Source organism: Monodon monoceros, unplaced genomic scaffold (genome assembly GCF_005190385.1).
Source record: "Monodon monoceros isolate NGI ecotype Baffin Bay Population unplaced genomic scaffold, NGI_Narwhal_1 Super_Scaffold_9, whole genome shotgun sequence".
Classification (NCBI taxonomy): domain Eukaryota; kingdom Metazoa; phylum Chordata; class Mammalia; order Artiodactyla; family Monodontidae; genus Monodon; species Monodon monoceros.
In genome coordinates this window covers 45,233,511-45,245,699 of record NW_021703786.1, presented here as the reverse complement: position 1 = coordinate 45,245,699, position 12,189 = coordinate 45,233,511, and the positions used below count along the sequence as shown (strand labels likewise).

At 52.5% G+C, this 12,189-nt stretch overlaps 1 protein-coding gene across 7 annotated transcripts in view; it reads right to left on the bottom strand.

Moving 5' to 3' along the window:
* Nucleotides 1-11,868, bottom strand: part of PIK3R5 (phosphoinositide-3-kinase regulatory subunit 5) — a 72,823-nt gene extending 60,955 nt beyond the window's left edge. For 4 of the 7 annotated variants that reach the window (XR_003791809.1, XR_003791810.1, XR_003791813.1 and 1 more), the window contains exon 1: nt 11,736-11,862. Coding sequence is in view for 1 of the 7 variants with exons in the window: in XM_029210628.1 (XP_029066461.1) it covers nt 11,736-11,847 (112 nt within the window). In the remaining 6 variants the exon portion in view is untranslated. Of the gene's footprint in view, nt 1-11,735 lie in introns of all 7 variants that reach the window. The other 3 variants (XR_003791811.1, XM_029210629.1, XM_029210630.1) reach the window with 1 other exon arrangement.
* Nucleotides 11,869-12,189: the final 321 nt, after the last annotated feature.

The following is a 12,189-nucleotide window of genomic DNA, read 5'->3' as shown; positions in this document are numbered from 1 at the left end:
GCCCAGAGGAATTTTAGGATATTGACAATACTCTGTATAATATTATAATAATAGATATATGTCATTATACATTTATAAAACCCATAGAATGTATAATACCAAGAGTGAACCCTACGGTAAACTATGGACGTTGGAAGATTACGATGTATCAATGTAGGTTCATTCTTTATGGTTACCAGGTGGAAAGGGTGTGGGGGGGGAGGGACAGACTGGGAGTTTGGGATTGACATGTACACACTACTATATTTAAAATAGATAACCAACAAGGACCTGCTGTATAGCACAGGGAACTCAGCTCAGTATTCTGTAATAACCTAAATGGGAAAAGAATTTGAAAAAGAATGGATACTTGTGTGGGTATAACTGAATCACTTTGCTCTACACCTGTAACTAACACATCACTGTCAATCAACTATACTCCAATATAAAATAAAAGTTTTTTTTTAAATGTAGGTTCACCCTTGGTTAAAAGTGTCATTTTGGTGAGTGATGTTGATAACGGGAGAGGCTATGCATGTGCAGAAATCTCTGGACCTTCCTCTCAGTCCTGTCGTAACCCTACAGTTGCTCTAAAAAATTAAGTCTTTAATTAAAAAAATAATAATGTTCCCACCTCCATCTACTGAGCAGGTCTTAGGAGTAACACAGTCAGTGGGAAGTAATCACATCTTCAAAAGCACTGGATGGGTAGGGGGAGGAGGGGCAACGGGACTCTCTGAGAGGACTGAGCTCTGGACCCAACCATGAGGCCAACCCAATCCCTCCAACATTCCCTCTACAGGAGTCTTGACGGGAACCCAGTAGGGATGAGGGCTGGCGCAAGAAGGGGCGTTCTTAGCCAGTACACCCATCTCAGCGAGAATGTGGGACAGTGATAGCACCTGGGCCGGGGAGGGAGGATAAAGGGAGTGGGAAGTTGGTGGTATTTCCTTCTGCATCCATTGCATCCAGTACTTGGCCCAGTACTGGGGGCTTGCTTCTGTCAATTCCCACACGTCCCCGCCATCTTGTTTTTCCAGCTGACTCAGGTGCCTTCTAGAACGACCTCCTCTCCCGACCCCGGAACAGTTCACGTGCCTTGGGCCTGAGTTCTGTAGCCTCACTTGTTCAGAAGTGTGTTTTCCTGATGCCACACAAGGCTAGTCCCTGCTCAACTCAACTTCACACCTCCCTTCTCAACCCCAGCCCTCAGGCCAACCTCTGCCACTTTCAAGTAGGAGGTTTGAGTATCAGATTCTTCAAGGGCTGTGCCCTTACTGTTTTCTTCCTTTGCACTTTACAGCAAACCTCCCTACACAAACCAGGATTATCGCACCATGACCGGCAGGCTAATGCGTTGGTGGCACAGGTGTCCCTTGCACCTCTGCCCTGTGGGGGGAGGGGCAGCTCACGTTCTGCATCTTTTTTCTAATGGGTTCAGAGAAAGAACTCACCACAGTAAACAATCTCAGGTCCTCAGAAGTCATGTAAAGAGGGTGAGCCCCATCTTTGGATCACCCATTCTCTAGAGAGAGAACCTGGAATATTCCTGTCCCCAGAGCCAAGAGATCATGAGGCACGTTCCCAGACCTTTCCAGGTGCTTATGTTGAAAACCAGAGATAGCCAGGGGCCCTGGACACAGGCCCATGTTCTTGCGGGCGCCATGCTGGTCGGTTCCAGGTTGGTGGGTGGGCCAGCCTCAGCCCATTTCTCAGGTGGGCACAGAGAGGCGCGTCACTCTCCACCTTGGATGGACTCGGAAGTAGAATGGAAAGCTTCTCTCTCCTGGGGAGGCCTTTCCACTACTCTCTCCTTCCCCCAGAAAGCCTTCTTTCCTCCCCAAAGCATAACTCCCTTTCAAAAAAAAAAAAGGAAAGGAAAAAGAAGCTCATCCCTGCTTGGGAGTGACCGAAGGGAACCGCTTTTCACTCTGATGGGCCGTACATTAGACTAGCAGGGCCACGATTGTTAACAATGCTTTCTGTAAAGGGCAATGTGCAAATTAATAATAATTATCAGTCATACTTAATTTTCTCCCAGTTTAAAAACTGGAGCTCGTTCCACTTCACCCTTGGCGTCTTCCAGGGTCAGCACGGCCAGGCACCCCCTGGGATGTCTGAAAAATCCTCAGAAATCCTCCAAGCATTTCATTGCCCCACTCCCCTTAAGACACAGCTCCTGATTGCCCCACAGCCTGCCTGGTAGGCAGACAGGAAGCCCCTCTGCCTTGTAAACACCATGTTGCAAACAGACACTTCCCCAGGCTTGTGTAAGGCGGGGTCACCAGCCTGGGAGTGGCTTGTCCCCGGGGCAGCTCCCCAGGGCTTCCCAGCTCCCTGACTTAGAGAGCTGCTGCCTTGAATCTGAGTAACTTGGAGGGTGGGACGGAAGTTCCCAAGGAGCCAGGGCTTAGCAGCTGGACTTCGCCAGGGGCTCCGGGGCTCTGAAGCTCCCCAGGGGAGGACATCTGCCTTGTCTCGCCCGTACTGGACTGCAAAGACACAGGGCTTTGCCCCTTCAGATGCCCACAGAATCCAGGGAGATGCCTGGAGGGTGCATCCCCAGAGGATGACTGAACCCCACAAAGATCTCAGACACCGAGTCATCAGCCACCGGGGCTGACCCAGGCCTCCTCTGTGCTGGCTGCTACCAGGCAATCATTCATGCACCGAACACGAGCTGAGCATCACCAGATGCCGGCCCTGCAGTGGGGAGCTGGCACTGAACACGATGGTTGGGAAGTTTTCCTCATCGGGAGGGGGAGGCGAGAGGTAAGAACACCCATCAGGTCTTGGGGGACCTGAGTCAGGCTGGAGGAGAGGGTGTGGATTCATGGAGAAGATAGCGGGACTCAGCTTTGAAACTAGAACACAAGACCTTGGACTTTGGACTTTCCCTAGGAGGCGGGTGGCACCAAAGGCTTCTGAGTATGATGACGAAGGAGTTTCTTTAGAAGAATCTCCTGGGGAAGCAAGGAAGAGAGCAGGGCCCGGAAGGCCCATGAGCAGGCCTACGGTGATGGTGACGAAAGCTGAGTGGTGTGGCCGGGAGGACGATGGGGAAATGAGAAGAAGCAAGAACCCTGGGGGAAAGGAAGCAGCATCAAAGCTGGCTGGAGAGCGGGGACAGGAAGAGGGAGGAAGGACTCAGAGGTGACTGCGACATCTCCAGACCAGGAGTCTGGTTTCACTAGAGACCCCCAAATGGGGAAGTCTGGAGAGGAAGCCTGCTCTGTGGATGAAGAGTTGGGCTCTGGGCGTGTGTTGATGTTGAAATGGTGAAAATGACCAGCATGGGCTTGGAGACAAGGGTCTGGGGTGAGGGAGCTAAGCACATCCACAGCCGGCAAGAAGAGAAATGTGCAGAGGAACGCCAGGGGGTGCACACGGTGAGGAAGAGGCTCTAGGAAGGGGTGCTGGGCAGCAAATGCTACGGACACTGCAGAGAGAGATGCAACTGGGAGGAGGCCATTGGAATCTGCCATTACAAGGCCACCAATGACCTTAGAGGAAGCCATCCAGTAGAGAAGCCTGGGCAGAGGGAGGCAGGGCACCACCGTGATCAGAAGGACTTTAGTCTCTGCGAGTCCCGCCATGACATGGGTACCATGAAGGAAGGAGCGGGTCCCCTCTCTGCTCAGCCCGTCAGAGCAGCTCCTACTGATGTACTCTAGGACAGCAGACTTTGAAAACTCATGGGGTGTCAGAATATAGAGCCCATTGATCCAAGAGGGAACAGGCTCAGAGAGGCAAGGAGGTGAGTGGGGGACAGCTAGGATGAGACAGCTCATCTTCTATTCCCATCCTGGAGCCTGAACATCACACCACAGCCCCCTGTGTTTTCTTAAACACAGCAACAGGCCAAGGAGAGCTCTGAGTTTGGGGTTTTCTCAAAATGAAACTCCCAAGATGTCAGTACAGAAGTGAATGCAAGATGCAAAGGCCCACAAAACGTTGGCTCGAAAACCCCAAGAACAAGAGGCCAGTAATTTCCAGCGCAACCTGGTTGGGGGGGTTGGCCCTGAGAGTTTATCTGTGACAGCCACACGGGAAGGTGACTCTGAAGTAGTCTACTTCACCAGGTGTTGGAAGGAGGCAAGAACAAGAGACCCCCGCCACCATCACAAAAGCCCCTTCTCCAGCACAGGATATGGGCAAGCAGCCCGGTGTCCACTCATGCTTCCAGGGTCTCACCATGGACGGCTCTGGTTTTCTAACCGCCAACAGGCTCCTGGTCTGGGGAAACGGGCTGTGAAGCAGGGCTGTGGGATTCGTAAGGGGACTGCCCAGCTTTGGGATCTGTTTATTCAAGGCCATTGAATTTCTTAAATTCAAATCATGTTCTCAGAACAACCAACTTTTTCTACAGCCAGTATGACACGGCCACTGTGATCTGGAGAGCTACCAACTCTTAGAAATGAAGTGATCTCCGTCTCCATTCTCATGGCTTTAGTTTCTACATCTGACATGTATTTTCCCCGAATACATCTCCCAATGGGGAACTCACTACCACAAGGCCGCCCATTCCATTGTTAATCCGGTCTGACTTTCTTCAAGATCTTCCTTGTGGCGAGCTGAGGTCTATTTCCTTATAATTTCCCTTCATTAGTCCCTTTCCCTTCTTGGAGAATGACCTCCACAGGGCAGGTCTTCACCTTTTCCAAAGGATGTTGCCCTTCAAACATCTAAAGATGGACATGACTTCTCCCTTACATCCTCTTCTTAGAGAAGAACATCTCTCCTTCCGTAAACATTTTGTATTATGCCACCACTATCTTGGTTACCTTTCTCCGGGTATAACGTGGTTTATCTGCATCCCCGCTAAACGCAGCACCTGGCCTTGAACTGCTCTCCAGATGGATGGAAGCATCTAAGCGTGGAAATGGGCCTTCCCTTAGCCAAAGGGCAGAGAAAGTTGGGACTCATGGGAATTACTGGCTGACTGTTGGAGGCCCAAGAATCAAAGATGACTCTCGGGTTCCAGCTTGGGAGCACTGAGGTGCTAGGTGTGTACGTGGGAGGACTGAGGAAGAGAGAAAAGGAGAGGAAGGCTTGGGGGGGGGTGGGAAACCAAGAATCCAGCAGTGGAAGACCTAAGACCAGAGTTGTTCTCCCAGCCTCCAAGGAACAGATCATTCCCAGCTCTACAAGCTGTCCACAGGGTGCAGGAGGAGATGAAATGCCTCCAAACCCAGCACGTCACAAAACCAGCACATCACAACCTGACAATGGCAGTACGGGAAAGGAAAATATAGGCCGACCTGACTTGCGAGCATAGATGCAAAAATCCTAAAGGGAATCGCAGCAAATCAAGCCCAGCGCTGTACAGAAAGAACAAAACTCCTTGACCAAGTAGAGTTTATTCCAGAAGTGCAAGCAGAGCAGAAGGAAGTTAATGATATAACATGTCATGCAAATCTATCTCAAGGTGAAAGAATACAAGAGTTTCCCAGTAGATGCTTCAAGTTGTTAACCGACAAACCTGACTTCCATTCATGCTTTAACAAATCCTTACAAATGAGGAATTGAAGAAAACTTCCTTCACACGTGACACTTGACTTCAAGGCATCAGCCCTTAAAGAGCTGTGACCACATCAGTGAAACAAAGCCTCAGGCTCCCGCCAGTCCCTGGGCATGCGGGAGGCCGTGAGAACACATGCGGCAAAAACAGCAGCAGTGGCTGCCTCTCTGCTTCCTGGACAGTGTCTTCGTGCGAAGAGGCACAAACACGCACCTTCTCTGGCCTCGTGGTCTCTGGCTTCTCTGGAGCCTTAAATCTAGCTCCCTGGTTGGGGGGGGCGCGGATCAGAGGGTTTCTTTTAAGGACACCACTAGCCAAAGTAATGTTCTTTAATCATCTTGCAAACGGACTGAATTCAAGACTTGACAATAAACCCAGAAAGCGCGCATGTGGCTCGGGACTGGTCCCTGCACGGAGCCCCGAGAGCACCCCAGGGAGTCACCAGCGGCCTCCTCTGCAGCCTGCATGTGTTCACTACCCATCATCACCCCACCTTGCCTCTGACAACAGCCGACTCCCGCGTGGAGCTGTGCTGGGGGTTAGCCAAAGAAATCAGTGAAGACAAAGTCCTGTTTTCCAGAACAGGGGCTATTCACCTGGGCTCCGTGGTGGACAGCAGAGGTCTGAGAAGACCCTGAGGTTTTCTGCAAAACTTTGCAAGAGCGTGTGTGTGTGTGCACACGCGTGCCTTCTGGCAGGGGGGTAGGGGGTGGAGGAGATGATCTATCACTTTATCAGTTTTCAGAGAGGCCCGTTATTGAGAGAGGGTTCAAAACTCTTCCATAAGAGCTGCAGGTGTGGATGTGATCTCACCCAGAAAATGCACTGAGGAGGTGGGTGGCCTCAGCCCGGCTGCATGGAAATGGCTGTGGGGAGAACTGCCTGACACGAGTCAAAACCACCAAGCCATTCAGGAACAAATGCTCAGACCCAAAAGCCAGAGGTACGTCCGCAGAGACCTCGTGGTCCTGGGAAGAAAACTTGGGATGAAGAAGAAGGATGTGAAGGCTGAAGAGGTGACTTCTTAGAGAATACACAAAATCGGGTTGCTTAACCCTGCAAGGACAGCAGCTCCAAGACAGACGAAATGAAGGGCCAGCAGACTACGCGGTGGCTTTCCGTGGATGGCCAACATAAAAGCACAAATGCAGGGGACTCCTGCAGGGGACTCCTGCAGGGAGCCACGAAACACGTTCTCTGGCGACGATCAGTGCAAAGGAAAAGGGAGGCGCCCCGTAACAGCGCTTATGGCCTTAATGCCGTGAAGCCAGACCTTGGAGTATGGGGGAGGGGCAAGGAAGGAGGAGATGGGGCACAGGGGATGAGCCCCTGGTCTATGCCAGAGTTATCTCACCTCGTTCTCGCAGGAGAGGAGGACCCCACACCCCACAGAGATGCCGAAAGGAATACCTGAGAGGGTGCACCCAAAGAGCGCTTAGCATGTGTCTGCTCAGTGTTAGGAACTACTTTTGTTAGCATTGCTGTGTCTCTCAAGTCTCAACTCGAATGTGACTTCTTCAAGGAAGCCTCTCCTTAACCCCCAAACTATACTGGGCTCCCTTTCTGTACTCTCAGAGGACCCCATCATTGTCACGACTGTCATTACATGATATGTGTCTAGTGCCCTGCCCGCTAGACTAATTTCCACGAGGGCAGGAACATTATCTGTCGCACTCAGGATCCTCAGAGCCCAGCACGTGCCCGGCACCCGGAAGGTGCTCCGTGCAGAAGTGCTAAGCCAAGGAACGGCACGTTGGAGGTGAGGAAGGGGCCATGGAAAGCATCTCGTGTGCACTTGGAGGGAGACGGGGAAACTGACACCCAGAGACGTACACGGACTCACCCAGGGTCACAGGGCTGGGAGCGGAGGAGTCAGGCAGGAACACGGTCCCTTGACTCCACAAGAGGCAGAAGCCTGGAAGCTGCCTTTAGTCTTCACAGCCCAGCCCTGCCCCCCACGAGGAAACCACACAGACTCATTTGCCTAGGTCAACAACAACAGCAGAAAGACTGCAGGACACGAAAATGAAAAGTGCACCACTCCCTCTGCACCCCACCCTCTGCCCCTCACACCACCCTGTACACACATCCTCCACTGCTGCTACGCGGGGATTTCTCACCTGAGACATCCTGGGGACAGATCCTGCGGTGGTGATGGCTGAACAGCCAGGCTGAGCATCAGGCGGCTGGTCACTGATGCTCAGACCCTGCAGGCCAGACGGGCCAGTGCTCTGGTAGGACATGAAAGGCACGGTGAGGACAGAAGGACAGGGTGGCCAGTGCTATGGAGTGAGGAGGGGACTGGGAAAGACTTTAAAGGTGATGAGGTTGGAGCTGGGCATCCAAGGATGCATTCACGGTCCACTGGGCAGGCAGAGGAAGGGAAGGGCAACGTGGAGGGAAGGAAGAACACGTGCAACGGTACAGCGGTTTGCCCGAGCTTCAGGAGCTGAAGCAGGCAGGGTGACCCGGGCTGGGGGGCAGGGGGCCTTACTAGCCACGCTAAGGGGTACGGACCTTCTCCAGAGGGCAAGAGCAGCTCTGAAGGATCTGCAGCTGAAAAGCGACTTGTTCAGATTGGTTGCCTTACATCACCATGGCAACAGGAAAGAGGCTGGGCTGGGAGTTGGGGAAGGCTGGAGGCAGGCGTCTCCCGCTGAGGACAAACTCTAAAGCTCAAAGCCATGTGCCCCGACTGCTAGAGCCGCTAGACACAAGAAGGAGCCAGTGCCTGCTCTGTGCCACCAGTCACCCACTTTTTCCCATTCATCGCCCTCCACCCTCCAATCACATGCACCTTGCTACAGCTATACCTCGCGTATCCGGAAGTCACTTAGCTGACAACCCAACTATCCATAACCTCCCAGCCACTAGCCTGGAAGCAAACAGAAAAGACCTGGAGACGGCCACGATTCAGGCCCCCAAAGTCATGCCCTACAAGCCACGATCTCCACAGGCACAGACAGGCTGCCACTTGGGCTGGGTCATCTCTGGTCATCAGCCCAGCTCTGGTACTTCCTAGCAGTGTGGTCTCGGCCCCCAGTTTCCCCCCAACATGAAATAAAGATAACAGCTGTAGCGACCTCAGAGTGTGGCTGTGAAGATTAAAGGAAATGGAGAAGTACTTAGCCCACTGCCCAACACCATGAAGTTATAGCTAAAGGGGGAAAGGACAAAAAGAAAGATGACAGAAATTTTGCCCCGAGCAGACCCAAGGTACAATATGGCAGGTAGAACCGTTTGATATTTTCAAGAAATTATTAAAGCACATACCGTGTGCTAGATTTACAAAGGCAAGCAACACATTTGACAAAGATTTCCTTTAAAACTGGATACCATGAAAGTTTTGGTGTTTAGAAGGTAGAGCTACTGGAAAAAGTGATGTGTGCAAATTCACTTACAAGAATGACATAATTCTGTGTGTACCTGTGTACATCGAAAGCATCCCCCCATATCTGTAAAACACACATCGTGTTTAACAGAATTGAATAAGATGCCATCAGTTGGACCTAGAGACTGTCATACAGAGTGAAGTAAGTCAGAAAGAGAAAAAAAATACCGTATACTAACACATATATATGGAATGTAAAAAAAAAAAAGAGAGAAAAAAAATGATCAGAAGTACCTAGGGGCATGACGGGAATAAAGATGCAGACCTACTAGAGAATGGACTTGAGGATACAGGGAGGGGGAAGGGTAAGCTGGGACGAAGTGACAGAGTGGCATGGACATATATACACTACCAAATGTAAAACAGATAGCTAGTGGGAAGCAGCCACATAGCACAGGGAGATCAGCTCGGTGCTTTGTGACCACCTTGAGGGGTGGGATAGGAAGGGTGGGAGGGAGGGAGACGCAAGAGGGAAGAGATACGGGAACATATGTATATGTATAACTGATTCACTTTGTTATAAAGCAGAAACTAACACACCATTGTAAAGCAATTATACTCCAATAAAGATGTTAAAAAAAATTAAATCACTTTTTCGACTATAGGACTTCTCACAGACTTTAGTGTGCTAGCGTGCTTGATAAATCTCTAAGGAAGGAATAGGGTTTCCTATTTCATGAACTTTTAGACAGGAGTCCTTTTCTTTTTCGTGGAACATCTTGCAGGACAGATGGAACAGTTTTAGAAACTCTGATTTAGTAAATAAATTAAAAAAAAGATGCCATCAATTGTAAGATGCACCATTATTTTGTGTGCCATTAAGAAAGAAATATTGCTCCTATTATAATGGTAGGATACCATTGATGGTAAGATGCATCTTGATTTCAGAATTGTTAAAAAAAAAGTGAAAATATGTACATCTTCAAATTGATGGAATATCCTAATATGTAATATATGTTTGCTGTGGGAGTGTCTCATCTTGCCTTTGGGCAGAAGTCAGATGTAGTCTTTCCTTTGTCCGCCTCCCACCCCATCTATGACAGAAGCTCAAAGCTCAAAACTTCACGCCTCTCCCTTGAGCTGCTGGCGACTACCCTATCTTGCCCCTCCAGAAGCTTCCTCTCTTAAGAAGCTGATCCAGGCTTTCAGCCCACCCACAGCTGCACCAGACAAGCCTTCTGGTTCACAGAGGTCCCACAGGGCTGGCCAGCTCGGCTTCTTGGGGTGAGCCTCTCTAAACTAATACCAAGTCAACACTATTTGAGTGCTTGTCTGAACCCAAGCTGGGGCCTCCAACGCTGGGCTGCCCACGCAAAGGCGACTGGCTCTCCTTCTCCCACTTCTCAGCCAGTAAACTTGTGATCAACCACTAACCTGGGACTACGGAGCAGCCTCCACTGTGAAGCCTCCCCATCACGACCCTTCCAGTAACCCCAAACATGCTTTTCACCCAGTTAGCTTCCACTTGATTCTTCTCGAAAGAAACGAAAAGGGGTGCACGGGAGGGAGGGAGGGAAGGACAGGGAGGGGAGGCAGAAAGGTCCTCTTCCACTACAGCTTGTGGAGAGAAGATAATTTGTCATCCTTCACCTAAGAGATTGGCAGGGGTCTTAAAACCCCAATGAGGCCCAGCATACAAAGACCCTGAGCTGTCCCTACCCAGCGTCCCAGCTAGTTATTCTCCAGAAAGCAGAGGAGGGTACCCTGAAGCAGGAAGAGAGAGCTGGACCATTTGAAACTGTCTTCTCTGTCTTCCTGGACCCACACCACGATGGCCACACTGAGGAAGCAGGTAAGCACAAGACGTCCACTCCCTTGTTCTGCAAACACCCAGTGCCAGCCGGGCCCGGCTGGAGCCCCCCGGCCTCCTTTCCACACCACACAGGGTTCCCAAACAACGGCACCAGCCCCATCACTTCAGGAGCTTATTCAAATTTTAGAAAAATACAGATTCCAGACCCCACCCTTGGAAAGCTGTGCTGTAGGGGGTGCCTGGAGAATGTGTGTTTTAACAAGTTCTGGGAACCAGTGCCCTACTGGGTGGTCCCAGGCCAGGAGGAAGGGAGCTGTGGAGGAGAAGACAGAACGACCACACAGGCAGGAAGAGAAGGGGATCCAGACAGGACCCTGGAGGCAGACCTGGCCTACTTCTGGCCCTCATTTCGCCTAAACCCACTCCTCCTCTCTGCAGGAGGCTTGTAACTCACTTGATACCACATCCTGCTGCTTTCATCTCGCCTTCCTTTTCCCTCTGAACAATCTCCTTCCTCCTACTGACCTGAACTTCTTGCTTATTTACCCCAGGCCTGGGATAGGCCAGCACGCACGCCCACGCGCACACACATGCACACACGCACACAGAGTCACACAGGGACACCCGGGGTGTAAACACGAATCCGCTGACAGCAGCCACTGTCTGGGGACCCACGCTCGCTAGAGGTCCTGGTGGCTAAGGACCCCTTATGCGAAGGCTCACCGAGAGAGCTCTCAGACGGGAGGGCAGACTCTTTGACCCCACGACAAAGGGCGGCCTTAAAAGAGGCAGCAGAAGGCTGCGGCCACGCTCGGACCGCACAGACACGGCCAGCAGTGGCTACCTAGATAAGGATGGACAGTCGCCGAAACGCCCTTCTATCTCCGGGATTACTGGGCACGCATGTGTGCGGATCCCGTCCCCATCAGTGGACCCTATTCACGGAGCCAGAAGACAGCAGCCTCTGTCCAGCCCACCCGCTGCAGCTGATGCTCTTAGGGCGCACGGCTCCCCGACGGTCAGCGGGCAACTCTGTCTCGGCCTCGGGCCCCCACGCGTGCCCTCCGCGCCCCCGCGCCCCGGCCACACACCTGCAGTCCCCGCTGGGCGCCGAGCCCCTCTCCAGCGGCGACTCCCTGCGACTCTGGGTACGGTCGGGACCACCACGCCCGAGCTGGAGACGCGCGCGGTAAGTCCTAGCATCTATCCGGGCTCCGCTCCGACGGCGGGCTGGGGGCGGGGCCACGCCGGGGCCGGGCCTGCTCGGGGCGGGAGCGGGGCGGGGCTGGCCACCCAACCGGCCTCTAGCGCCACCTGGTGGCCGGGCAGCGTCGGCGAGGCGCCGGCCTGACCCAAGCGTCCTCGGAGTCTGGCTCGAGCCCGCCGCGCGCCTGAGAAGCTGCCCCATCTCTGAGCCCGTCTGCCCTCGGAAGGAACAGCCCTGGCAGGGGGCGGGCACGGCAGAAGGGACGCCAGCAACGAGCACCAGCGACCCCCCAGGAATGAGGTGAGGTGAGGCCGGGGGAGCGGAAGCGCGGCTTCGGC